Source organism: Chelonia mydas, chromosome 25, assembly GCF_015237465.2.
Source record: "Chelonia mydas isolate rCheMyd1 chromosome 25, rCheMyd1.pri.v2, whole genome shotgun sequence".
Classification (NCBI taxonomy): Eukaryota; Metazoa; Chordata; order Testudines; family Cheloniidae; genus Chelonia; species Chelonia mydas.
The window spans coordinates 3,697,964-3,725,428 of NC_057858.1; the positions used below are offsets into that span (position 1 = coordinate 3,697,964).

General features: G+C 59.1%; 1 protein-coding gene across 19 annotated transcripts in view; it reads right to left on the reverse strand.

Moving 5' to 3' along the window:
• NFIC (nuclear factor I C) overlaps positions 1-27,465 on the reverse strand; it is a 361,746-nt gene that overhangs the window by 266,599 nt on the left and 67,682 nt on the right. For all 19 annotated transcript variants that reach the window (XM_043535785.1, XM_043535792.1, XM_043535786.1 and 16 more), the window contains exon 3: positions 1,243-1,314. In XM_043535785.1, coding sequence (XP_043391720.1) covers positions 1,243-1,314 — 72 coding nt within the window. The remainder of the gene's footprint in view (positions 1-1,242; positions 1,315-27,465) is intronic.

The window sequence follows — 27,465 nt, forward strand, 5'->3', positions numbered from 1 at the left end:
TGCCCTCAGCATCTTCTTCATCGACTGCTGGCAAGAGGGAACCATGAGCTCTTGAAAAGGCCCCAGCAGTTCCCAGGGGGAAGCACACACGTGACCCCTTGGGAGCACCTGGGCTTCGCCCTGCCAGCTCCTGGTCCTGCTGTGGGCTGTCTGATCTCGTTGGAAGAGCAGGCACAACACTGGCCCCTGAAGGAGCAGGTGTCTGTGCTGCTGACCGCTGCGATGCAAAACTCGGCTAAAACCTTCCCACTTCCATGGGGCTTGACTGGACTGGGGCTCCCCAGCACCCCCAGTGGCAGGAGTGAGAACCCGCCTATGGGACTGCATTGGCCCAGGGTGCGCTGGCGCCCCCAGTGGCAGGAGTGAGGTCTGTTCAGCTGTTCCCCGGGTGAGGAGCGCTGTGGCAAAGAGCCTGGGACAGCTGTGTGACTGCTCTCTGTGCCCCTCAGGACGCCCCCACGCCCGCTCTGGGAGAAGTGGCCTGGGCGGTAATTTGACAAGAGAGCCTGGCATAGCATGCACGAGCGCTGTACAAGCTTCCCATGCCCAGCTCTGCCAATGCCCCATGCCCCTGGTTTGCAGCCCCTCCACTGTTCTGGTGCTGGGTCCCCCCACAGCTCTGCAATGGACCTAAATTCCCATCACCCCCCGATGCCCCTCAGTCCCACCCCACAGCCTCTCCCCTGTCCCAGCCCCGGGCCTCTTCTGAGCAGAAACCTGCCTCCCTCAAAGCGCCCCAGAATGATGGGGCAGCCCCCACTAATCCTGAGATGTAACAGCTAACTAACTGGGGGCTCTTGTCCTTTGCCTTCTCGCTGCAGAGGTGTCAGGTCTTCCAGCTTTTCTCCACAGCCACAAGGGTGAGAAACGTCCCTGGGGTATTTTTTAAACCAAAGCTGAGATTCTCCCATCAGCACCTGACCCCAGGTGCTGGGGCTTTAAGAAACGTCTCCTCCCTCTCCTCTGTTCTCAGGCCTCGCCGTGCAGAGATTTTCCACCAGGGGACACTAGGCTGTGAGAGCCCCAAAGTCATCACTCTTGTGGCCAGCGAGAGGCCTGGCCCCTGGGTTTGCAGAGGGTGAACGGGGAGGGTGTCAACTGCCTCAGTACCCGCAAGGCTTCTTTCCCTGCCCTGCAGGGGTTCTGAGAGCGAGCTTTAAATAGGGTCTACATGCGAGATCTACCCTCCCACAAGCTAGCAAGAGAGGGGTGAGGGGACCCCCCTGCCCAGTGCTGACTTACCCAATGTGATCGGTTTGCTGTCCTCCTGGTCCGAGCCGATCCCTGTCCTCGGACTGCTGCTTTGCTCCGAATCTGAAAGGAAAAGCCAGGCATGAGGCTCTGCAACCCAGCACCCCCTCGCCAGCCCCGTTCCCCCCATCCTGACTCCACACCAGGCCCCTAGGCCCCGCTCTGAGCAGCGCCCCCTGCTGGCAGCGACCAGCCCACTGCCCCAGCCCGCTCTCAGGATGGCAGGGGCAAGTCTGCCTTGGCCACAAGATGACCGTGTCCCACGCGGGGCTGCCCCACGCAGAAAGAGGATGCAGTGCTGAGGCTGCTGGGCGCACAGACCCTGCGCTTCTGCCCTGCTCCCAGCCTGAGGCAGTCACAGGGGGCCGCCCCAACTCCTGGCCTGGACCAAGCCGCCACAGAAGGAGCTGGGGGCTGCATTAGAGCGGGGAGCTTTGGGTCGAGCCTGCCCTAGATGGCCCAACAGCCCCCATCTTCCCCCCCATTAATTCCACCAGCACGCCATCCTCCCAGTGCACAGTGCAGCCCCAAAGGGTGGTGGAGTGAGGCGGGTGCTCACTGGCTCCGGCGGAGTCACCCATCCCGGTTCTCACCTGCCCCAGGCAGATGGTAACAGCCCCCATGAGCTGCGACTCGCAGGAGTAGGAGCTGGGAGCGGCTGGGCTCCGGACCAGCCCTTGTCAGTGGTTGGACCGCTGCATTCCCCGCAGCGCCCCCTGTTGGCTGGAAACTGACTCGAGTATTTCCTCACAGTATCCCTAGAGGATCCCTTTGATAGTGAAAGGAAAACCTCCTCCTGCTAATAGAAGGTGTAGGGAGTCATTGCAGCCACCACTGGGCTGGAGCACAGCAATAATTGAATACTGGACAGCAACGCTGCACATGGCTCACTCATGGCACGCTGGAATGCAGCCACCTCTGGGGTGGAACATGGCAACCATGTAACAGTGCACAGGAACGCTGTGCAAGAGGTTAGGACAGGAAGTGGAGCAGAATGCTGCATCCAAATCAAACTGCGGGAGGAGTGGGGGGGAATTGTAAAGGTTGAGGGAGTGAAGAAAGAAAGAAAGAAAGAAAGAAAGAAAGAAAGAAAGAAAGAAAGAAAGAAAGAAAGAAAGAAAGACCTCTCCCTCCTCCGCTCTAGTGACCATGACCAGGCAGGCCTCTGGTTCCCCTGGCAACAGACAAACACTAATGGCTGCTTTATGTAATATCATTTGTGCTGTAATGGCCCCTGCGTGGTCTGCGCTCACTAACCAGAGGTCACTTTGCTGTTCCCATACAATGATTAATGGGCTGCCGTGCCCCACGGAGCCTCCTGCCCTCACCGCTGCCTGCCCGCCGCCAGTAATGGAGGAAGCGCCCAACCTCAGAACCGATGGCGCCATGAAACAGCCCTGGATTCCTCTGCTGTGGCTGCAGCCCCCTCGCCAGGCAGCCCTGCACACTGGTACAAAGCACCGCCCGGCCTGCCCACTGCACCTGGCTCTGGAACAGCTGCTCCCTGCCACCCGGGCCCTGGCCAGCCTTCCCCAGGGCAATGCCACAGCCTGGCATGCTCGGGGCAGTAGGTGCCATGGGGGGCTCAGAGCAAGCTAGCCAGGGGCAAGCTAGCCAGAGCTGTGGGAGGGCCAGGGGTGATCACCTGCCCCAGGGGTTGTGGCAGAGTCTCAGTGGGTTCAGGGAGCCATCCTGGAGCTCCCAGACCTTGTTCGAGGCAACGGGATTTCCTTGCTATGGTGTCATGGGGCTGTGACATCGGTCATGGAGTGCCACCACGGGCGAGCCCGGCACCAGGGTGGGTCCCATCTGGGGGATCTGAGACAGGACTGGCCAGGCCTGAGCAGGCGGCATGGAGACTAGGTACACTGGTGGCAGAAGTGGGCCCCTCAGGCTGTGTGCTGGCTGCCTCCTCAAACCAAGCAGGGTTGACCTGAGCCAGCAGAGAGATGGGAGACCTCCAGGCCAACCCAGGGGAGGTGATCTGGTACGTCCCATCGCGGTTCCTGGGGCACCCGTTAGCCACCATACCCTTCCGAGCTGGCAGGGTGCTGGACGCCCCCACCCCCAAGCCAGGCTACAGGTATAGGGTGCACAGCCAAGCTAGACAGCAGCAGTATTGGCTTCCTACCCAGCAATTCCCCTGCCCTCAGGAGTCCCCCTTTGCACATTTAGCCCCTGCGTTTTCAGCTCATCCTCTGCCCTCCCCCAGGCGTGGGGCTGATCCTTGTCTCCACACACTCACCCGATGGCTGGGCGTTCCCCACACCAGCCTCTGGCCCCATGCTGACACCCCTCCAAGTCAGGTGCTTGGCGTTGCTGAATGCTCCCCTCCCTGCTCAAACTCGGGGCTTCCAGCCACGTGCCCTCTGCCCCTCTGCAGGTGCTTGCCCGTCTCTCTGTGCTGCTGCCTGGCTGAGCAGTGCTGCCTTGGCAAGTGCCCAGCGCAGCTCTCTGCAGGGGGCAGTCCAGAGTGAGGGTCTGTAGCCAGGGCGCTGTTCGGGGCCAGACCGCCGTAACGTGCTGAGCACCTGGCCTGCGCCAGACACCACAATCCGGCCCCACGACGGGCCAACTCACAGGACGGGACTTGTTAAAGGTTAAGGTGTGACGATGAACTTCTCCGCCCCCAGGGGCCAGGCCTTGGAAGGGGAACCCCCTTCCTGGGGGCCCTGTGACTCCCAGACCTTTTCACGATTCCTTCTGTCATTCTTTCCCTCCCACCTCTACCCTTGATAGGGTACTCAGTGCGATACTCAGCACTACACCCATTGCTGTGCTCATTGCATATACCCCATGCTACACCAAATGCTATATCCATTGCTCTATTCAATGCATATACCCATTTCATAGACCGTGCACTGCCCCAAACTCTATACCCAGTGTGTGTACCCAGCATTACAACCATCACTATACCCAACATTGTACCCATCACATATAGCCAGCGTTACACCTGTCCCATCCACCCAGTGCTATATTCATCACATATGCACAGGGCATATACCCATCACATATACCCAGCATTAGACCCATTGCACGTATGCATTGCATGTACCAGCATTGTGTCCCTCACATAGACCTGTCACATATGCCCAACATTTCTGCACCAGACCCCCAACAGGAGCAGCATCAGTGGTTTTTGGTCATCTGCCACTCTGCCAGTCCCTGCAGCTTTCACAGCCAGTTCATGTTGCTGCTTGAACCTTCACCACGTCTCCCATGATTGTGAGGAGGGACGGGCCTCACCGCGGGCGTTTTAGAATCATGGAATCATAGAATCATAGAATCTCAGGGTTGGAAGGGACCTCAGGAGGTCATCTAGTCCCACCCCCTGCTCAAAGCAGGACCAATCCCCAACTAAATCATCCCAGCCAGGGCTTTGTCAAGCCTGACCTTAAAAACTTCTAAGGAAGGAGATTCCACCACCTTCCTAGGTAACCCATTCCAGCGCTTCACCACCCTCCTAGTGAAAAAGTTTTTCCTAATATCCAACCTAAACCTCCCCCACTGCAACTTGAGACCATTACTCCTTGTTCTGTCATCTGCTACCACTGAGAACAGTCTAGATCCATCCTCTTTGGAACCCCCTTTCAAGCAGCTATCAAATCTCCCCTCATTCTTCTCTTCCACAGACTAAACAATCCCAGTTCCCTCAGCCTCTCCTCATAACTCATGTATTCCAGTCCCCTAATCATTTTTGTTGCCCTCCGCTGGACTCTTTCCAATTTTTCCACATCCTTCTTGTAGTGTGGGGCCCAAAACTGGACACAGTACTCCAGATGAGGCCTCACCAATGTCGAATAGAGGGGAATGATCACGTCCCTCGATCTGCTGGCAATGCCCCTGCTTATACAGCCCAAAATGCCATTGGCCTTCCTGGCAACAAGGGCACACTGTTGACTCATATCCAGCTTCTCGTCCACTGCAACCCCTAGGTCCTTTTCTGCAGAACTGCTGCCTAGCCACTCGATCCCTAGTCTGTAGCGGCGCATTGGATTCTTCCGTCCTAAGTGCAGGACTCTGCACTTGTCCTTGTTGAGCCTCATCAGATTTCTTTTGGACCAATCTGCTCATTTGTCTAGATCCCTCTGTATCCTATCCCTACCCTCCAGCGTATCTACCACTCCTCCCAGTTTAGTGTCATCTGCAAACTTGCTGAGGGTGCAATCCACACCATCCTCCAGATCATTTATGAAGATACTGAAAAAAACCAGCCCCAGGACCGACCCTTGGGGCACTCCACTTGATACCGGCTGCCAACTAGACATGGAGCCATTTATCACTACCAGTTGAGCCTGACAATCTAGCCAGTTTTGTATCCACCTTATAGTTTTTATTTTGCCTTCCTCCTTACGTCATGGGCATCAGACTTTTGCAACCCACATGCCCATCTCCTGGCTGCTCCTGCGCCCCGGGACTCCGCTCCTGGTGCCCTTTCAATGATGCCTGGATAGCTTATGTACTTCATTAGCGACAAGAAACAAGGTATGCAGGAAACCCAGCACTGTTGCTGCTGAAATGTAGCCTGGCTGTCTTCTCTTTCTCACACAATGTAGGTGCTTCGTGTGTGTGTGTGCATGTGTCCATCCTACCCAACGTGTGGCCACTTGCAACTTCCAGCAGAACTGTAACTCCTTGTACTAGGAGACCTGAAGCCAAGGGGCTGAGCCACCATGTGCCTCATTAACAAACCTGGGCTAGTCAACATTACAAGCCACTTAGGTCGGTGGAAGGGACTCGGTCCTGTAGACACACACATCATTAGATCAACTTAACGTGGCTGATGTCGACCTAAGTCTGTAGTGTAGACCAGCCCTAAGCGCTTCTGTGAATTCCTCCTGCTGCTTCCTGTGGAGGCAGACCCCTCCACTTCCTGTCCCAAATTGCTGAGCAGTGTCTCTGCAAGGCTGGGAAGCAGATCTCATCAACACTCCCCACGCTGCTGTTCCAGCCCCAGGGGGCACTACCACCCCCTTTGCCTGAGTGCCCCACCTCAGTGGGAGTTTTGACTGAGTAAGGACTGCAGGATTTGGCCTGCGCGGTGCCGTTTGGATGGAGGAGGGGCCAGATCCTGGCTTCAGTGACACTGGGGTAAATGCAGAGTAACTCTACTGATTTCCCTGCTCCCGTGGCAGCCCCTCCCAAAGGAAAGGCGATTAAAAAAAAGGGAAGACTAGAACGATGGCAGTGCACGTTACATTTTCAAGAGCGATGGTGCAAAGGAAGTGCCTGCTGCAGCCTGCAGTCTCCCCGCCCCTCGCCACCTCATCAGCCACACAGGCAGGCTGGGCAGCCTGCATCCCGCACTCCCGGCCCCTGCTCCATCTTATCTAAAAATAAGCAGACTCCTCTGCAGGCTCGCAGACGCTGAGCTCAGCACTATTGGTTTCTAGAGCATCCTGGATTAGATTTCAAGGCCATTTCCCTCCCGCCCTCCCCGCAGTCGGACATGGAGGACCGTGCTGCGCGGGCATCCCCCTGGAGTGCTGCAGAGCTCACCACAAACAAAGCCCAGGGGCGGGGTCTGGCACAGCTGGGCCAGGGGAACTGTACGTGCCATCCTGGCAGGACCTGGGCTTGGATTCGGGGAGGGGGCCATTTAGGGATCTGGGGCAAAAATTGGGGATTGGTCCCGCTTTGAGCAGGGGGTTGGACTAGATGACCTCCTGAGGTCCCTTCCAACCCTGATATTCTATGATGTTACAAATCTATCCCAAGGGCTGGAGGAGCAGCCACAGCCAGGCTGGGCCCTGGACTTTCATGCAAAAGTGCAACCCATGGGGACTACATCACCCAGCATGCACCACGGGACCCAAGGGAAGGCCCCACTGATGGCACTGCTTGGGCCTTGCCATGGGTGCCTTTCTCTGGGCTCTGGGATAGTCCAGGGGCTAGAGCCCCAACCTGGGTCTTAGGAAACTAGGGCTCAAGCCCCTGCTCTGCCACTGATTTCCTGTGTGACCATGTCTCTCTGTGCCTCAGTTGCCCCCCTGTACACGGGGCTAGCTGACGCTCAGTACACTAAAGACGGGGTGGGGCTCAGATATCCTGGTAACGGGGGATGGATAAATACCCACAATAGGTAGCCATTTCCAAGCATGGCAGGACGGAACAGCCCCGTTGCAGTCTCTGGTCTTCACACCAGTCTCCCTGTAGGCTGGAGATGGAGGCTAAGCCCAGGTTTCCCTGCCAAGTCTGGGGCCGGTTGCTGGTTTCAAAGCCCTTTGGGTTTGTAATGCCATGGTGCTGTGGGGGTAGTAGAGCCTGGATGTGAATTCTGCAGCCTGCTCCTTCACAGAGCCGGCTCCGGCGCACTGAGTCAGCACAGCGCACGGAGCGTGGATGGAGCCGCTCTGCTAGGAAGTATGGCTGAGCCGTGACAGCGAGGAACCAGACCTGGGAGCTGGGGCAGACCTGGTGGTGCGCCTGCAGGACCCGCAGAGCTCTGGAAGAGCCAGCCGTGCCCTGCTGTGCCCACTGCAATAGCGACAGACCTGGCCAGCCCCATGCATCCCAAGGGCAGCGTCTGGGCTGCCGGTGGGGATGGCGGAGGCAGGCAGAGCCCAAGGCGAGTCTGCAGCGAGGAGCCCTGTCCCACTGCCACCCACCAATGGCAAACCACCCCACGCTCCAAAAAAACCATCAAACGCAGGCAAATATAGGATAGCTCAGTGGTTTGAGCATTGGCCTGCTAAACCCAGGTTGTGAGTTCAATCCTTGAGGGGGCCATTGAGGGATCGGGGGCAAAAATTGGGGATTGGTCCTGCTTTGAGCAAGGGGTTGGACTAGATGACCTCCTGAGGTCCCTTCCAACCCTGATATTCTATGATTCTATGATTCAAACCAGTCCCTTGGTGTGAGCGCTGGCTCAGAGACCCATCAAAGCTGAGGGATTCCCACTGATCTCAGCTGGGGATTGTGACTGAGACAAGCAGATCAGGCTGTAAATATGAACCCTGCGCCATGTCATATTGCCAGGATCGCTCTGCCGATAAGAGAAACACCCTGAGTGGGATTGCCTGGGGTGGGGGCACGGATGCCAAGTGTGGGGGCTGACTGGACCCTGGCGCACGCTCAGTCCGCTGGCCACGGGCGGGGAGAGTGGGATATAGCAGTAGTAGGGATGGACACACAGACATAGGGATGGACACACAGACAGAAGATAGATCATTAAAAGGCAGCTGATCCTCAATCCCCAGTCCACAGCAGTGACCCCGCGCCAGCGTAACGAGATCCCTACACCCGAGCGCCCAGGGATGCACAACCGAACTTGGGGCTCGCAGCCTTCTCTGTAGTCTGAGGGCCTGACTCTCAGTCACACCTAGGTCCCCGGTCCACTCCGGTTACGGACAGGGGCCTCCCAAGGTGAGGTAAACGTAGAGTGGTGTGAAGGGGCCCTGTGAGAGTGAGAATCAGGCCCGGGGAGGGTGACTGGGATGGATTTTGGTTTAGTTTCCTGCTCCCACTAAATGATGGGGTAGGACAGCGGAGCCAGGGCGTGCTGCTCCCCAAGGGCGAGCTGTGTGGAAACGGGGCTGAGGTTTGTCCTAGTCCTCAGTGATTGTTCCAGAGCTGGGGGTTTTCTCCTCCTTTGTGCAGAGTGCAAAGATTGAAAACCATTATTGGAGGTATTCAGCCGAATCCCCTGGAGCTGCAGCTCCAGCGCCCCGAATGTGCCAGCTCTGGCTCCTAGGTAGAGGCAGACAGACTCACGGGGAGAGCATCAGAAACAAGCCCATCTTCTGGGTTCAGCCAGGACTGACAGCCCATGGATTACACCACTCAGTATGCAGAGCTCCCAGCTAACATCCTGGGATCTCTCTGGGATCCCTTCCACTTCCTCCGGGCAGGGCAGGCCGGCTCTGCTGTCAGCTGTTTGGAGTCACTTCCCCAGGCTGAGACACAAGTGCAGCTCTCCTCACAAGATCTTGCCTGGGGCACTGCTGATCCCAGGGGTCTTGCAGAGACGTGGGTGGGCTGGAAAATTGATGCTAGGGCCTGATCCTGCTGGGTCAATGGGAGCAGAGGACGCTCAGCACCTCGCAGGCACCGGATCCTAATCTGGGTGATTCTGGAGGAGCAGCCCTGCAGGGGGCTGTCCTTAGCACCCAGAGCAACGGGGACCAAGGTACAAAGTCAAGATCTGAATCCAAAGCTCCTGGGGATTTGGACCCAAGGTTTCACTCCAGCCCGTTCTAGGTCTAGGAGGCAGCCAGGACACTGGGGTTTGGCTCAGGCCCCTGCTCAGCGCTCCATCAGCGGATCAGCTCCAAGCCCCGGGGGCCCAGTACCGCCCGGCTGTGTGGAGACTCACTGGCTCATTTCCTCTGCTCCAGGCAGAACCCAAGTGGCCTCTGCTGTTCCCGGCTTCCCCTCTTCGAGGCTTGGCAGAGGTGGCCCAGTCCCAGTAATGCTCCTGGCAGCTGTTTCTCCACCCAAGAATGGAGGGACCCCCTTGGCCAGCATCCCTCAGGGTCGCCCTAGACCCAGGCCACATTAATTACAGCTATGGGCCAATCCACTGTACGCTGGCCACGCGGCTAACTAGCCACAGGCTGGTTATATTTACACACATCCAAGCTATGCCCACCGCTCCCATCTGGGAGACCCACTGGGTCTGGATACAGGCAGGAAAAGAAGCCTTTGCCAAGGGCACAGCAGAACCACAGAATCATATCTATCTGGGGCTGGATGGGATCTCAGTCTGCGGGAGAGGGGCATGGTCTAGTGCTGGAGCAGAAGATGGGAAGCCAGGACTCCTGGGTTCTTCTGTTACTCCCAGTGCTGGAGTATGGTCTAGTAGTTAGAGCAGGGGACCAGGAGCTGAAACGCCAGAGGGCAGCTGGTTTAAACTGCCCCAGCTCCAGAAGGCTATGCTCCCTGGTTTCCAGTCCCAGCCCTGGGCTGAGTTTGGCCTAGCGCTTGGCACAGGCTCCTGGATTCCACTTCTGGGTCTGTTGCTGTGGCTCTGCACCAGCCACTTCCTGTGTGAGTGCCTCAGTTTCCCGCAGTGCAGTGAGGCTGCTAATACTCCGCTGGTTCCTGGGCGGAGGGCAGGGTTGGGATCCCCACTGAAATGAACGCCTGTGACGTGTTTCGAGATGCCTGATAAAATGCATGCTCAGCAAAGAGGCCAGTGGTGTGTCGTTATTCCCGGCAGCGCACAGTCCGTGAGTAACCGAGGAGTTCAGGCGGCTGGAGCCATTAACATAACGATAACAAAGAACTGGGGGGATAGAGTGTGGGGCCCGGCTGATCCTCTGATCCGGGCTTGCTCTGCCCCACAGTGCCACCCACAGGGATTTTGCACCACACAAAATCCTCTATGACCTGCTGAGGATCTTCCCCAGGAGCCGAGGCAGATTAACGCACAGGCTCACGGAGCCTATGCTTAGGGGCCCACAGAGCCTGTGCCCAATTTGTGGGGCCCTGCAGGACCACCAGAACCTGTGTAGAAGTGGGGGGGCCACTGGCACCGGAACTGTGGCCCTACCCCATCCCCTGGTCAGTGGTAGGAGCCGCTGGCCCAGAGAGCCTGGGCTGCTGTGGGGATCCCCAGACCCTCTGCTTGCCCTGGGAACAGCCCCTGGCCCGTGTCCACACCCCCCAGGGTGCACCGCTACCAGTGAGACCCAGGAGTGGGGGCTCTGGTCCGGCCTTCCGCCCCCTCCCCTGGGCCTGCAGACACGCTCCATGAGGAGAGGAGTCCCTGCCCCGGCTGGGAGGCAGCAGGGAGCCCCGGGAAGGTTACTGGCCGCTGCTCCATGCCTGCCCGAGGCTACTGTAGCCATGTTAAAAAGTTGGGGGTGGGGCATGGCCCCTCAGGGTCTGTTGCCCCTGGGCCCCCAGGGGATGGCGGGGGCTCAAATGTTCTTTGTGCCCAGTGCTTCAATAAATCTTAATCCGCCTCTGCCAGGAGTCTGGACCATGCTTTCCATCAGCCTCTGTCGCTTGGCTCTGGGAGCTGGTGAGATGCCAGGCTGGCTTCAAAGCAGCTCCAAACCTTCCCCCCACACACACCTTTTTCTTTCCTCCCTCTCTCTCTCTCGCTCTCTCTCTCTCTCTCGCTCTTTCTCCATCCTTCTCCTCCTCCCACCTGTTTGGCCTTCGGCATTTTCCTTTCACAGCTTTGGCTGATGCCGGGAAAAGGCTAAGGCAATCCAAACAACACAGTCAAAACACAGCAGCCCAGCCAAGCCGCTTGACGGCTCTTTGCTCCCTGATTTCCCTTTCACGCGCTTTCCCGAGACCTCGCACGGAAGCGCGGCTCCCGGAGCACGGCCTGCTATTTTTGGCCTCGGGCGGCACGGAAGCGGGTGCCTGGGAATGCGTTTTTCTCACCCAAAAGACAGGCTAAGGGCGTCACTGTTGCTGAGACCCATGGCACAGGCTGTTGGTGGGTGGGGTGAAAAAGAGAAGGAGAAACGGGCCACGGGGAAGGCTTTCACAGCCGTGCATCCTGCTTGACGTAACCGCCGAGGGCAGCCATTTTGTTCCGCTCCCCTCCCCACTTTTCCACGTTACTCCCCCATGCTGGCCCGACGGCCATTTTGTGCTCCCGTTAGAACCACAGTGCATGGAGCAGTGGAAACCCCCGGGCATCGCTCACGCAGAGCCCTCTCATGCTCCTGCCCAGAAAGAGAGAAACGGTGTCCGTTGTGCCAGGCTGGGCTCACGCTTTTCTCCCCCACTCCTGCTCCCCCCTCGCCCAGATTTTTCGTCCCTCCCCAAATACCAGAACAAAGTGTGCAAATGAGATTGCTCCATGATGGGGGCAGGGTATCATGGGCTGAAAAAGGGGGGAAAGTAAGAAGGGAGAGAAAACCTGAATGTGAGAAAGAAGCCGGGGAAAGAAAACCCCCGTGCTTGTGGGTCTAATGCTTGGCTTTGCTTTCTCGCCACATGGCGTCTTAGCTCAAGCCTGCAGCCTCCCATTTAGCTGGCAGCCATTTCAGAGCATGAGGGAAGAGAAACACAACACAGACACACTTGTGCACGCGCACTTCACCCTCCCCCCTCTCCAAGTTTCCTCTTGGCAGCCATTTTAGGTTGCGTGAATTCCTCCGACAGTCCAGGGAAAAGAGCCAGGGCAGCCGAGCGCTGACGGGGGAGTGAGGACGGGTGCCAGGGCCCCGGGAGGGGAGAGCCGCTGGGTGGTGGGGGAATTTTCTGCACTCTTTTCCCTTTCCTTTTTCTGCAGAAATACGTCACTCTCCCGGGCAGGCAGGGAGGCGACTCGGGCCAGCAAAGAAAGAGGAAAGGAAAGAAAGGGTTGCCCTGCTATCCTTTGCTGGAGTTGAGAGCGAGCAAGCGAGCGGGAGGCTTGCACTGTTAACCCTCACACACACACACACACACACACGTCTGCACGGACATGTGTGTGCACACACGAGTGTACATACACACACACACATGCTCTCTTGGGCAGAACACACCCTCCGCCTTCCTCCCCCATTTCAACCCAAACTCTTGCAGCATCTCTGGAAGTCGTTAGCAATGGAGGCCTGCCAAAGCATGACGCCCAAGGATTGGGTGTCATCAAGTGGTTAGCGCTAAGGGACGTGGGGAACGGGGATTCTAGCTCCGGCTCTGGGAAGGGAGCTCTTGTGGTTGGAACAAGGCAGCAGGACTGGGAGTCAGGATGCCGGGGTGCTGTTCTCAGCTGTGCCACGGTATAACCAAGGGGAGTCACTGCCCTACTCTGTCCCTCAGTTTCCCCATCTGTAAAATGGGGATAATACCCACATCACAGGTGTAAGTTACCCTGGGGAGACAGAGGGAGGGGGAGTTGGTGAAAAGGGCTTTGAGATCCTCAGCTGGAAAGGGTTAGGGGAGAGCGAAGCAGCCGGGCAGGCCTAGCACCAAGGCTCAAATTCAGCCAGAGCTGTCTGGAGCAGAGCTCCAGTAAATATTTTCAAACACAAGGGGTAAAAGCCCTGAGCCCCGGTGCCTCCCGTGGGACCGAAGCCCCAGTGCCCCCAGGAAATCCTCAGGGAGAATTTAAGCCCTGCCTATGCGCTGTCTGCACTTTGCTCACCTTGCCCAAGTGCCCCCCCTCGAAGTCAGTGGGAGCCGGGACTGAGCATCTGAGCTTAGAGCGAAGGCAAACAGCTGCCCAGCAGCATCCCTCCGCACGGCCCCCCTGTGGGGAGCATTAGATCCAGCTGATGGGATTCGAGGGGCTTACCCAGCTGGGGATGTGCGGTTCAACTCCCACTGACCTGCAGCTCCTCTAACAACCCCGCCTGCGGCCTCTCTGCTGGCCGGGGCAGGGCCCTTTCCTAGCTCCGGGGCGAGGCTGCGCCGTGCCCCAGGAGATCAATAGAGACCTCGGTAGGGATAAAGGCGCAGCCCCTCCCAGCACCCCATGTGGCTCCAGTGTCTGCTCGAAGGGGGCGACCCTGTGGCCTAGTGGATTAGGCGTTGGCTGGGGAGCCAGAAGCCGGACCTTCTGCCTGGCAGCAGGAGCTTGGATGAGTCACTTCCCCACTGAAAAACAGTGGGTGAGGAGAAGAGCTTGGGCTGGGGAGCCTAAGGGGTTTAGGTGCCTACATCTCCTTGAATTCCAGGGGCAGCTGAGCCTCTAATACCTGTGCGTGTTCCAGTGGGACTTCACAGCTGGGTAACAGGCTGGATTCACTCGCTTGGGCTCTCGCCTGGCCCCAGCTCCCTGGTCGGTGCGCGCCTCGCAGGCTGTGATGCACAGCACAGGTCTCCCCATTACACAGCTGGGAACGGAGGTCCAGAGAGCCAGAGGTTTAGTGGCACTAAAGTGTTGCTCATCTCAACGCCCAAGTCTCCTTGAAAGTCCCGGGAGCGCAGGCTCTGAAGTCAGCTAGTCACTGTGATGCTGAGCAGCCCAGCCCCTCCATACCTTTCACAACGTGGGCCACTGGGCCCTGCCCCAGGTCCCACCCTGTGCTGGCGCAGGGCCTTCAACCTGGCTATGGACCCCCCATTACAGCCAGCCAGATCAGGCCATGCAAATCATCAGCAGTCCCAGCCTGCGGCGAACGGCCAGAGCCTACTGTGCCCGCCCCAGCGTTTGCACAGTGCTGTCGCCACACACAGCGTAACTAAGGCCACACAAGTGGCTGAGGTGGGAACAGAACGTGCCCCCCCAGCCCTCCAGAAGCATTTCCAAAAAAAGTGCCAGTCTCTTTGATCCATACCATCTGAGCTGCCTCACATGCTCCAGCTGAGGAGCCATCCCTGGGGCGGGATTCTCATGCAAACATCCCGGGATCTGAAACTGCTCACGGTTCAGCATGGGGAAGCTTTCCCCACTGAGCCCTCCCCCCCCCGGCGCTGCCACCCACAGACCGCGGCTCAGCCCTGCGGAGGCCTGGAAGTGCTCAGGTGCTAGGAAGAGCCAGTTCCGAACACAGTGAAACTTGTCATAGCTTGTGGGCTTTGCTGGCAATGGCAAAACACAACCAGACCCACGTCAGGAACCAGATTTCCACTGAACTAGTGCTACGGGGATTGCACGACCTGTGAACGGGAGCAGATCAGAATAGCTCTTCCAGGTGCTCCAGACCTACCCATGGCCCAGCTGTTTCAAAGAATTTGGCCACCCTTTAAGCACCTGCCTACAGGCAGCTCCTCAGTGGCTGTGAATTGCAATAGCTGTGCTGAATGAGCAGCAAACATGCTCCCATCTCGCTCATTAATATGTAGCAGGCCAGACTGCACCCTAATGCAATGTGAGTGCTAACAGCCAGAGCTGTACCAGTGCACACTGCCAACCATCTGAGCCTCGTGCTCCAGGGCTTACGCCAGCCTCTAGCTCTCAGAGAGCAGGATGAGCTCTAATGTGCGGGGCAGATTATCCCACGTCTGCCTCTGCAGCATCCGATATTGTCCACAGTCAGAGACAGGACACCTGGCAAGATGGACCCGAGGACCGAGCCCACCTGGCAACGCCTGTGTTTCTGTGCAAAGCCTCACAGAAAGAATCACTTTCTTCAGACACTGAACAAGGAACTTTTTTAGAATTTAGAAGGATTATCCCTAAGGCTACTCTGTTCCTCTTCTGCCTCAGATCTGCCCCAGCCCAGCTTCCAGCTCCAGGTGTAAAGACACCCACCACATATCCTTCTGAAATCAAAGGCTGGTTTGCACAGATGGTAGCTGGGTTTGAATTTGCCATCTTTTCCCCAGAGAGGGCAGCTTTCCTATGGAGATGGCCCTTTCTGTTAGCCAGGGTAGTGAGCGCATAAACCCATTTCAGGAAGGTCACTGTCCTTGTCCCCACTGTCCACAATGGGGCAGATTCTGATCTCAGTCACACCAGCATAGATCCCAAAATGACTCCACTGATTTCATGGGTTTGTTCCAGATTTACACCAGGGTAACTGAAATCAGAATCAGGCCCTAGATATGTCGGTATCAAAAATCTCGACTGTGGTTTCCCACCATTTGAATTCACCGGCTAGTCCACACTCAGCTGACGAAGCTGATAGATTTGACATGACAGATGTTCCATGAACTCATTAAGTCCCCTTTAATCTTCAACTGTCTGTAGCCTTGCTGCAGGGACGCGGCTTTCCCAGCCCCCCCTCCTGGGTTCTGGGCCAGATGTATTTTAAATCTTTCTCTGAGTTTCTCTTTGTTTTTGTGCCAGGCTAACGCAATTCCCCTAGAAGAGGGGCCAGCCCAGAACCTTTGGCCCAGACAGGTTCACGAGGTTCGAAACACGTGGGTCAGATGACCTCAGGGCGGCTGGGGGTGACAGAGAGGCCCTGGCTGAGGCCGGCAGCCAGCGGGGAACCAGAACCTCGCTGGAAGTTGGGGGCATCATGAGCGATGGATCCATTTGCAAAACGTGGCTCCAAAGCCCTGCAGTTTCTTGGCAGTTGGGGCCAAGATTGTAGCTTGCCCCGTTATGCAGGGAGGGAGCCTTTGCAGAGGCCCTCCTCCACCCCAAGGTGGGGCATATCTGTTCTGGGGCTTGGTCCAGGCTCTGCTGTTTGTGATTGTTGCTGTTACTGAGCGTCGGTCGGTCTGACAGAGAAACCTGGGGCCAGACCCCAGATACCTCAGGCTGGGTCTGTCCACTGACGCCAGTGGGGTTGCTCTGATGTACCCCAGTGTGGGGAGAGCTATCCTGGGGGAGGAGAGAGCCCTCTGGAGATCTGTGCAGTTCTGCCTGCGGGAGATCTGGTGCCACTGAGCCACCGATCTACAGACAGCACGGGGGAGATCCCGTGTTAATGACAATTGGGCTCCCCACACCTGGGGGAGCCGCGTTGGCAGGCCTGGACCCGGCCTTGCTGTCTGTCAGCCTCAGGAACCTATCATGTGGCTCAGGCCAGGAAAATGAGCAAAGGGTTCAAGGAAGTCTCTGCTAAGCAGCTTCCTTCCCAGCGTCCTCCTCCCTGCCACCCCTGCCTCTCACGCTTGCTGCTGCCTGCGCCCTGGCCTGGCAGACACCTCCTGGCCTGCTGCCATCAGCAGGTGTTCCCCCGTGTGCTAGCTGGCAACGCTTTGCTCCCTTTCCCCAGCCTGGTGCCACGCTGGCTCAGAGCGAACGGCCACCTCTGCCCCACTCCAGCCTGGTCCAAGCCCTCCATCCTTGCTAAGGCACAAGCCCCTGCCCCAGCACGCACCATCCTGAGATTGGCATACACAAGAATTAGGAGTCCCACATGTTCACATGACTCCAGGAGCTGAGGCTTTGCTAAAAACACCACCTAGCAACACTGGGGTGGTGGGGGGGGGAGGCCTGGAGACAGCACGCCCAGCTCATGCCAAATCAGGAATCAGCCTAGACCTAGGAGGGCCCGGGGGGGTGATACAGGACATTGAAATGGGTGACAGGGGGAGTGACGACTCTGACGGGGCCCACAAGAAATACAGCCAAGCAAGAGAGGGCTGGGCTGGGTGGGGAAGCAGGGCAGGAAGGGCCTGGCTGGGCTGGGTGGGAGAGCAGGGAACTGGGCCGGGCTGGGGAATTATTTCTTACTCATACTGGCCATTAATGATTAACTTCGTTTACGGCAGGTCCGGGATGGGTGTGGGGAAGCCAAGAGCCAGGCTGCCACAGGGCTGCGGAAGAGGCTGGGGAGAGCTGGGGCTGGGAAATGGGAGGTCCTGAGCTCGTGAGCCAGGCTGCCACCAACGGCTGGAAGCTGATGCTAGACAAATGCGCCCTGGCCCACGGCTCTCTGGGGCTTTAGGGCAAGCTCTGTGGGGCAGGGCTGCTGTCTGGCAGGGGTCTGTACAGCACCTGGCTCAAGGCAGCACTGACCTGGTGAGGCTGCTGGGGTGCTGGAATAGACACCGGAGGAGTAATAATCAAGATGAACATTTTTAACAGCTGCCTGGTGTTGGGGTGCTGCTAAAAGGAGTTCGCCCTTCCTGGTGGCCAGGATGGCTGTGAAATCCCCCAGGAGGGGCAGGAACCACGCCCATCCCCTGCCTTGCTCCAGGTGCCGAGGGCAGGGGCTGCAAGAGCAGGAAGAGGTCCAGGATTGGGGCTCAAGGGGAGCAAAGAGATGGACAAACAGCTGGGCAAGAAGCTGCCCTCAGACTCCAGCTGATTTACGGGCCGCCAGGCCAGGCAGGAGCAGGAAGGAGTGAGCGTGGACCTTGGCTAAGGGGCCTGGTGTGCCGTGGAGGGTTCAGCCTGTCACACCTCCTCAGTTCCCTCCGTGGAGCCAGCACAGGCCTCCCCAGGCAGAAGGGACCCAGGTTACTCTCACAGCACCTCCCAGGTCAATGTGGGGAGGCGCCCCGAGTCCCAAGGAGATGCTGCCAAGCCACCTCTGCACCCTTAGCTTTCCTGTGCCTCAGTTTCCCCATCCTGCCAGGATAAATACAGGACAGACTGCGAAGCAGTTTGACATCTAGTGTTACTGGTGCAGGACCAACACCACTCCTCAGCTCAGGTACCACGGTGATGGGCACAGAATAAGAACCTACATGGCCGGACTGGAGTGAATCCAATCTAGCTCCTGGCCCCCATGCCCCGCTGCTATGGCTCCCTCCACACTGCCCATGCAAACGCTGCCTCCCCCGCCCCTTCCGCCTCCGAGTCCTCGCTGCCTCTGTGCGAGTGACACATCCATCGATCGCCCACCCCGCTCTCGCGCCGCTCCCCTCAGTAATTTATGCCTTATGCTGACGTGCGCGATTTAACTCTGGGAAGTGCTTTGGGCTGCAGCTTGGCCGGGGAAGCTGCTTGTACAAAGTTGGGCGCAAGCACCCATCCACAGGAGAGTCCCCCCTCCCTGACCCCAGCTGCTCTTCAGCTGGGACTGCAGCAAAGTGCCTTCCAGCGTGAGCGGCCCCAAGGGGCTGAGCAGCGGATCCGACATGCCGAGGATATGCCCAGGTCACGGCATCCAGCCCGCCTGGTTGATTTTGGTGGCAGGAGCTCAATATGGCAAAGAAAGAGGCGGACAGCTGCACCCGGGATTGTCAGCTCATTTCATGAATAGCTTTCCAAAGGATGGACGGGAAATCCCTGGAGATCGACCGCCATTAACCATTGCAGTGCCAGGCTCTGGGCATGGGGCTCTGGACATGAGGCGCTGGGGTAATAGACAGAGCGACCCTCTGTAAATGTCCATGCTCTGTCTCCTGTATGCAGATACAAGCCTGCTGCTTTCCATCAGGCCCTTGGGGGGCGAAGGGTAATTTCAGGGCCCCGATTCTCCAACCCCAGTGGGAGTTAGCTGTCTCCTTCAGGGGACGGCTGGGGTCCAAATTCCAGATGTGCAGAGAACTGGGGAGGCCGCGAGCTGGCTGCTGTTAGAGGATCCTGGGCGACTTGCCTCGTTTCCTGGGGAAAGGGATGAGCCAGCCAGTTCTGATCCAAAGCCCGCTGACCCTCAGCCCCAAATCAACCCCCAAACCTTCCTGGGGTTTGGATGCACCCTCCCCACCCCATGGGCATTACAGTCACGCTTTGCAGCAACCAGAGGTTTGTCCCCCACCTGCCCTGGCTGGGATCACATGCCAAAGCCATGAAATACCAGGAATAAAGAGGCCTGACTTGATTTCACACCTACTGGGGGGCAGAGAAACACCCACATTTCTGGCTGTTTCTCCAGCCTGAGCCCATATCAGAAAATTAAATAGACACAAACATCTGCCCTGTCTGTCTGTCTGTCTATCCCCAGACACACCCGTCTCTGTCTCTCCTGACCTAGGGTCCCTGCTAAAGAAGCCCCCCAGAAGGATCTAGAGTTTTCTAACAGAGGAGAAATTTTTCCAACTCAACCTCCCCCCCACCTTTGCAACTGGGCCCCAGCTCCGCGAAGCCAGAGTGTCATTAGGCCTCTCACTCTGCCAACAACCTGCCCGTCCCCTGCCCTGCCAGTGCCCACAGGACACTGCCCCCATTTCCAGCCCCGCTCATGGCTGCAGCCCCAGCTCTCATTGCTGCAAAGGGCCTTGGAAAGTTTGAACAGTCACTGGCACTGCTTGAAGGAAGAGCCCAGCGCTTTGCACTGCTGGGGGGAAGCTCACAGGGGAGAAGTCCCAGCTGGCACAGAGAGGGCACTCCTGGGGGGAAGCTCACAAGGGAGGGGTCCCAGCTGGCATGGGGAGGGCACTGCTGGGGGGAAGCTCACAGAGGAGAGGTCCCAGCTGGCAAGGGGAGGGCACTGCTGGGAGGAAGTTCGCAGGGGAGGATCCTGGCACTGCAGCTTTCAGTGCTGGCGCTGCTGGCAAAAGCTGATCAGTGCTAGAGCTTCCACAGCGCCCCAGAAGCTCACATGCTGGAGCCCCCAATCAGCATTTGCACGGCACTGCTGAGAGGAAGATGACAACGTCAGTGCCCCAGCTGGCTCTGGCCCCAGGGGGAGGGGCCTTGCAGGAGCCACTTTCTTGTCACTGGGGCAGAATTCTCTGTCCTGACAGAGTCAAGCTATAAGGCAGAGCCCCACCCCAGCCCTATGCCCGGGGGACGGGCCCCAGCCCTGCACACACCCCAGTGCAACCTCCCTGGCCGGTGCTGACTGGGAGTCGCCCCACGCCTTGACGTGGCCAGGGTCACCCTGCCCTGCCCTGGTGCCAGGCTGCGAGTCAGGCCAGCCGGGAGAGCTCCTGCTGCTTTGCCTTGAAGGGCTCTGAGCTGGCAGCCGCTCGGGCTGCCCTCCGCTGAGCCCCAGCCAGCACGGCAAGATGGCAGCAGCTCTGCAATGTGGGAACAGCTCCCCACCGGGCCCCGTGTGCTGCGGGCAGAGGGGCGGCTGGTTCCTGCCAACCCGGGGCCACGTCCAGGGGCTGCCAGCTGTGTGGAGAGGGAGGGGGGAAGTGGGGAGGGGAGGCACTGCTGGGGCGAGCGAAAGGGGAGGGAGAGGAAAGGGAGAGGGGGCGAGCCGTGGGGAGTGGGGCAGGGAAGGAGGAAGTGAGAGGCGGGGAAGGAGGGAGAGGGAAGCTGGGTGTGAAGGGGGCCGCAGACAGACGGACAGGGGACCCCCTCCACTTCCGGGCAGCCACAGGAGGCTCTGTGGGGAGCCCGGCAGGGAGAGTGGCCCCTTCCCCGGGCCTGTGGAGCTGAGTGGGGGGTGCCAGCCGCCCTGCGGGCCCATGGCCTGGGCCAGGGTCCAGCTCCGGCCTTTGGCCCAGCTCTTGTCTCTGTAATGGGCCAAACCACACTGCCGCTGTCTCAGACCCGTCTCTGCCGTACCCCACTTCAGGCCCTGTTCCAAACCAGCCCAGCTGTGCCCGGTGTTGGAGCATGGCACCTGCAGGCTGGGGAGAGCCCTTTTGGGGGAGCCTGGTCTCTCACAAGGTTACCAGCCCAAGGCGGTGGGGCAAGCCCCCCTGGCGGCACCTCTAGGGGTCTGACTCAAACCAAGCCGCCCAGGTCCCCCAGTCTCTGGGGAGGCTCCCACTGGGATAGAGCCTGAGCTGAGGCCTGTGCCTGCTCCCTGTGGCTGAGGAGGGCTGGGCGTGGGCACTGCCTCCACCCGGGCAGCCTGGGGGGGCTCATGGTTTAGGGGGGTAGCACCTGGCTGCATTCTCGGTTCCCACCCCCTACCCCTAGGCTTCAGCCTTGTCCCGGGGTCCCCTCCCGCCCCAAGCCAGGGGCTCAAGCGCCTGAGAAGACAGCCCCAGGGCGGGAAGCCACCGAGTGCTACAAGTCCCCAGCAAGAAGGGGTGATGCCAGGAGCGCTGGGTACCAAGGCCTCATCCCCACCCCGGCCCTCCACGGCTACCCCCAGGGCAAGGGGAGGGACAGGACTGCCCCTGTCCCAGTGTACCCCACCCTTGTCACGGGAAAGGGGCACCGAGGGCACCCTGGCTGCAGTTCTGCCCCGGTGGCGGTGCATGCCATATTGCAGAGCCGGAGAGGTCACTGGGCAGTGCTGGGCTGTTCCCGGGCTGCGTGTTCCCGCTCCTTGGCTTGGGGCCAGGAGAACCAGCCCCGGGGCAGCCGCACCGCTCTGGCAGGCCCCTCCGACAGGCCATGCTCGTGGGCCGGAGAAGACTGGCTCTTCCTGCCCAGGGACCGTCCTCTCATTCCACACTAAACGCTGTGCCCTGCGATCCTCTCCTGCCGCCTGCTCCGGGCGGAGATGCCCGCGGCGGTGCCAGCGCCGCCCCCCCGGGGTTGTTCAGGGATGTTGGTCTGTGTCATGGTTACCCTGTGACATGGGCACATGTTCAGTTGGGGGGCAGGGTGGGGGTTGGAGGGCCGCGTTCCTGCGAGGGGGCTGGGAGAGAGAAAGAACGAAAGATGAACTGAAAGAGAAATTGAGAAGAAAGGAGTGTGAGCCAGAGAAAGGGAGAAAGAGACAGAGCGAAGCAGTGGGGCTGGGGAGGGAGGAGGAGGACACACAGCAAGGTAGGGGAGGGAGGGAGCAAAGCTGGCAGGGGAGGTGCTCAGACCCACGGAGGGGGAGCAGCAGAAAGTGGTACCGGGCAGGAATGGGCCAGCAGTCTCAGCGTGTTTCCGAGTGTCCCTAGGAATTTCCAGGGGTCTCTCTGCCCTGCGGGGAGCGTGTGATAGTCCAGGCAGTGAGCGGTGCCAAGAACTGGCGGGCAGGGGAGGGAGGGAGTGTCACGTGCCGGGGCTGGAGAGACATCTGCCAGCCTGTTAAAAGCCCCTGCCTGCAGAGCTGAGAACACCACTTGGCTCCCCCATGGGGCCTGGTTCCTGGGCGCCCGTCACCTGCTGCCATCTGCCTGGGACTGGCACTGCCAACTGCTTCATCCTGTCTTCTAGATGCCGTGAGCACCACACTGGCAGCTGCTGGCGGCCTGACCCGGGCGGATGGCGGTGCCAAGGCTGGAGGGGAGCTGAGGGGGCTCCCAGGCTCCACATGGCAGCTGCCCATTGGTGGCGGATGGCAAGGGGGTCTGAGCTGCGGCTGCTGCCCGCCTTGGAGAACAGTGGGGCCTTGGGGAGCAGGGGAGGGGAGTGAAGGTAGCCGGGTGTCTGCAGGCATGGAGGGCAGAAGAAGCAACAGCCCGTGGCCAGGCACTGGTTAATCTACACCCCCTTTGCCTCACGTGAACAGCAATAACTGATGCTCCCGCCCCACAGAGATCTCAAAGCACCCTGCACGTACACAGATCAAGTCACCCAGGGCTGAAATGCAGCCACCTCTGGGGTGGAACGCTGCAGCAGCTGAACAGCACACCGCAATACTACAGTTTCGGACAGGAAGTAAAGAGCACTGTATCCCACTGACACTGCCGGGGTGACGCTGGACCAGCAGAACGGGATGTGGCCGGGATGTTTTGGGCTAAGTCTGCTCTTAGGGAAAAGGCTGTGGGATATTTAATGGCCAAAAGCAGCGGCTTGGAGCTCCCTGTGACCCAGATGGGCACCAGCACCACCCTGTGTTAACCTCTGTGGTCTCCCAAGAGCCAGCTGCACTTGACCCTGCTGACCCTGACCAGGACGCCATCCTTGCACCAGCGGCCTCAACCTGAGTCACTTCACACACCCCCGGCGCTGGCATCACGCAGGTGCACGAGGAGGCCTGCAGTGCATCAGGATGCGAAGGGCTGGTGTGCCCCCCAAGTCCTGCCCCGCTTGTTTATCCCGCAGCCTCCTGGCATATCGATCCCGGCTAGACAATGGCTCCCAGCCTGGGCCAGAAACCCACAACAACCCCCTTGCTCGTGTCGCCATTCAGTGGGGCGAGACCCTGGGGGTGCCGGGAGTAACACGTTGCCCCTTGTGCACCCGAACAGCCTGGGGCTGGATTCGGGCTGCTGCCCAGCCCTGCACCAACCTGTGTTAAATTTAACTTCCCAGCTCTGTGACTAAGCTCGCTGGCTGCAACAGAATCCTGCAGTGAACTAGCTGGCCTGCTACCACCTGCCCTGCCAGCCCCGCCATGGCCCAGGCTGGAAAGACGGAATGAGGAACCCGCCCTCCTCCTGTCAGCCCTGATGCAAGCCCAGTGCATGGCAGACTGGCTGGGAGACAGGGACCTGTGTGCAGCTAATTGCAGTACTGCATCAGGGGCTTGTTTACCAGCTGTTTATCCCATCCAGATGCAGAGAGTGGCTTAATCAAGGTTAATTGCTTGGGAGAATCCCACGCATCTTGCCGTGTGGAGACATGCACTCAGCCTCCATCCTGCCCCCCGGCTCTGCAGAGAGCCAGCTGAGCCACGCCGTCCTCCTGGCATCCTCGCGGTGCCACCAGCTGTCCCCGCTGGCACAGGAACTGCCTGCTGCCCCTCGGATCACTGCCTCTCCGTCGGACATCACGGCTCATTTGACTAGCAGCAGTAACCTGGTGCTGGGTGGACGGAGAGTCCCTGGCTGGCTGCAGCCCAGTGCTCCCAGCCCAGCACATGCTACCAAGACACCTCCCCAGTGGCCGGAGCAGGAGGCTTGACAGCAGAAAGTCACTCGCTTTGGGTTTGAAGCCACGTTAGTGAAGGTGGGTGATTACCAGCCCTGGAGAGCAGCTCTCGGCTATATTGTCCCTCCAAGGTGCCCCTCTGCAGCTGTGGGTCTAGCCCACAGTCTCAGGGCTGTGAGGCTCACTCCCACCTGTGGCTGAGCTCGGGAGGGACCTGGGGGGTATTTAAGGTGCTGATGGGGACTCAGGAAACCTGCTGTCACTGTGATCTCCTGCCCTGGCTTCTTGCTGCTCCCAGCGGGAAATAACTCCACTTGGCCCATTTAGACTGCAGGGTCTTGGGGGCAGGGACTGGCTCTCCCTGTGTTTTTGCCACACCCAGCACTGGCTGTAATACACACACTAAGAACTCCCATGCAGGGATTGAAGGGAGGTCCCCAAGCCCTATTTGGTCCTTGGCCTCTCTCGTGGGACTCCCCAGAGGAGGGGCGAGTGCAGAGCCCACTACGGTGCCACTTACCCACCGGGAGCTTTGCAAAGCCTTTGGCTTCTAGACCCCAGCTACCCGTACAGACACCGGGCTGTGACCTCCCCAGCTCACCCAACAGCTTGGCTCATGACCCAGCTGCTGGTCACCCCACGTCTGGGCCCCCATGCCCTTGGGGCTGGGTTTGTCCCAGTGCATTCTGGGAAAGTATGGGCAACTCCCCCTGAGTGCTCCAGCTGGGCCAGGCTGTGCCAAGAGTGTGGCACTCGAGGGCGTTCTGGGATGTCCATCAGCCGCACCGGCGCTATCTGCCTGGCTGGACCTGGCACAGGAAGGCAGTGATGTGCCAGCAGGCCCTGGCAGGTTGGTTGCCATAGGAACTTGCCATGTGGGCACAAAGCAGGCTTAGAACCACCTATGCCACTAGCTGGCTGCAGCCCGTTCCAGCGACACGGCTGGATGCCCCGATGGCTGCAGCCAGCCTGGACTCCCATGAGAATCAGGCCAGTGGGGCAGACAGACCTTCTCAGGGAAACGAGAGATGGACAGTGCCTCCCACCCCCACACTCACCCGCTCAGCTCACCCGAGTCTGTGCCTGAGAGCCTCTCCCAGGGGCTCTCCCACCTCACCCCGGTTGCATTGCCACCCTGATCCGTCCCACCGCTGCTGCCCGGAGCAGCCAGAACTGGCGAGGCCCTGATTTACACCTCTGGGGTTTCACACAGCGCTTAGGCGTTAGCAAAGTAAATTAGCCAAAGTCATGGGAACAGCAATACAGGGAGCCACTGGATAGATAGAAAGATAGAGGGTGTGTGTGGGGATGGACAGATAGACAGATAGATAGATTAGATAGATAGAGGGGGTGGATGGGGATAGATAGAGGGGGTGGATGGGGATAGATAGATTAAATGAGATGCTCCTGAATCCTTTCTGCCTCACATATCACCAGTAATAAACATTTTGCAGCCACAGTTGAACTGGAATATCCTGGGCACTTTAGCAGCAATGTCTGGGGCCGACCGGAATCCATCTGGCTGCCCCCTCACAGGGTAGCGGGAGCAATGGGGCCCTGGTAGCGTCCGAGGCATGGCTCCCAGACACGCAGGGAGCCGGCCAGTGGGCGCCGACCAGGATTGGGTTTGCCATCTCTGGCCATTCCAACGCTCTGTAACCCTCACCAGTCATTACTCTTCACGAGGCCCTGTGGCTCTGAACACTGCTCTGGCAGGGGGACGGGCTCCAGACCCGCGGCTGGAACGCCAAGTGGCACATCTGCCTTTCTCGAGCGTCGCAATGTGCTTTGACAAACATGAAAGTCTTCAGCCTCCCAGCACTGACAGGCCTTGGCCCCCCCCAGGTGACAGAGAGGGAAACTGAGGCATAGAGAGTGGTCTGCCCAAGACCATGCACTGAGCTAGGCAGAACCAGGAAGGGAATACCCGAGTGCCGACCCAAGCCTCCACCAGCTAGATCATGTTCTCTCTGTGGTGCCTAAGGGGAAGCTGGGGAAAGCTGGGTGGCACCAGAGGCAGCGGGCTTTCCCCGCTTGTGAGCTGTGGCTGATGGCTCTGGAAGAGCCGATGTATTGATTCATGGCTGGCGGGCCAAATGGGGGGTGGTGATAGGAATGACAAAGCAATCCCTGGGGCGAAGATGGGCCTGAAGGAGCTGGGAGGTTTGCAGGGGATCTGACCCCCAGCCCGAGCAGTGCCAGCGGGCCCTGGTTCAGGTCGTTCTGGGGGGTGAGTCGGCACCAGCAGGTTGGTCTGGTATTAGCAGGGATGGAGGTTTGCTCTCAGCCGGCCTCCCACGCTTAGGCTCACACCTGCTGGATGACGTCACGGCCTGTAACCTTGATCTCAGCCCTACACCAGAACTCAGGTGGTTCCTTGAACTAGATCCTGTCTCAGAACCAAACCCCAAACCCATCTGCCCGGGACGGAGATGGAACAAGCCCAGGCTCTTTGATCTCCCTCCCCACAGACTTTGGTGGCTTGGATACAGCGGACCCTGGGTCAGAACAGGCTTTGGTACAATGCACTTCCTTTGGCCAGATAGACAGAACAAAATCCGGAGTCTCAAAGCCGGCCCACCCGGGCCTGGGCAGTTCAGCTCAAATGCAGCCTGGATCGGAACCAGCCCTGGGTGGTCACCAAGCTGGCAACATCCAAATCTAGAGTGAGGAGGTTTTGCGAGGCTAGAACCAGAACAAGCCATCTTGTTCTAACCCTGCCAGTCCGGCTACAAGCCGGGGGTCTGGCCCTGGTTATCTCTGGTGAGGGGTCACCTGGGAGTGCTCCAGGCCCTGGCTAGGAAACCCCGGCTCCCTGCAGCAAAGGGGACCACTGGGCTGTCAGGGGCTGCACTGCCATTCTGAAGTATCCCCAGGGCTTTGCTCACAAGATGCGGAGGAGCCGCTGTGAAGGCGTGAGTCCCTCTGGCTCGGCCAGTGCCCCAGTGCCGGACTCTGCCTACGTCGGCCCCTGACCGGGGCTGGGACTTGGGTGGGGGTGTGGAGGAGGGGGAGGAGATGAACGCATCAGCATCTGCTGGCCCAGCTGCCCCCTCTCCTCGCGGGAGCACGGAGCGAGTGTGGGCAGCCTGCCAGCATGGCAACTGCAAACCCATTAGCGGGCACGGTGCCTGCCAACGAGTGCGAAGCGGCATGGCTGCATGGGGGGAGGAGGGCAGGTGCAAGCCAGACAAACCCCCGCTCATCTTTAATTCATCAGCCCTCGCAATGCTGCCAAAAGAGGCTTCCCCCCACCCCCGCCCTGCATGGGCATGCCTGGCATGTCCCGGGTGCACCACAGCCAGGGTGTGTTCGTGAAGCCAGCTGGATTCACCATGGCCCTCGCTTTGGGGGAATGCCAACTCCTGTCCCTGCGCCCCCACAGCTTGGTGTGTGTGCACCCCTTCCTGGGAGGCTGGATCCCCCCCCCA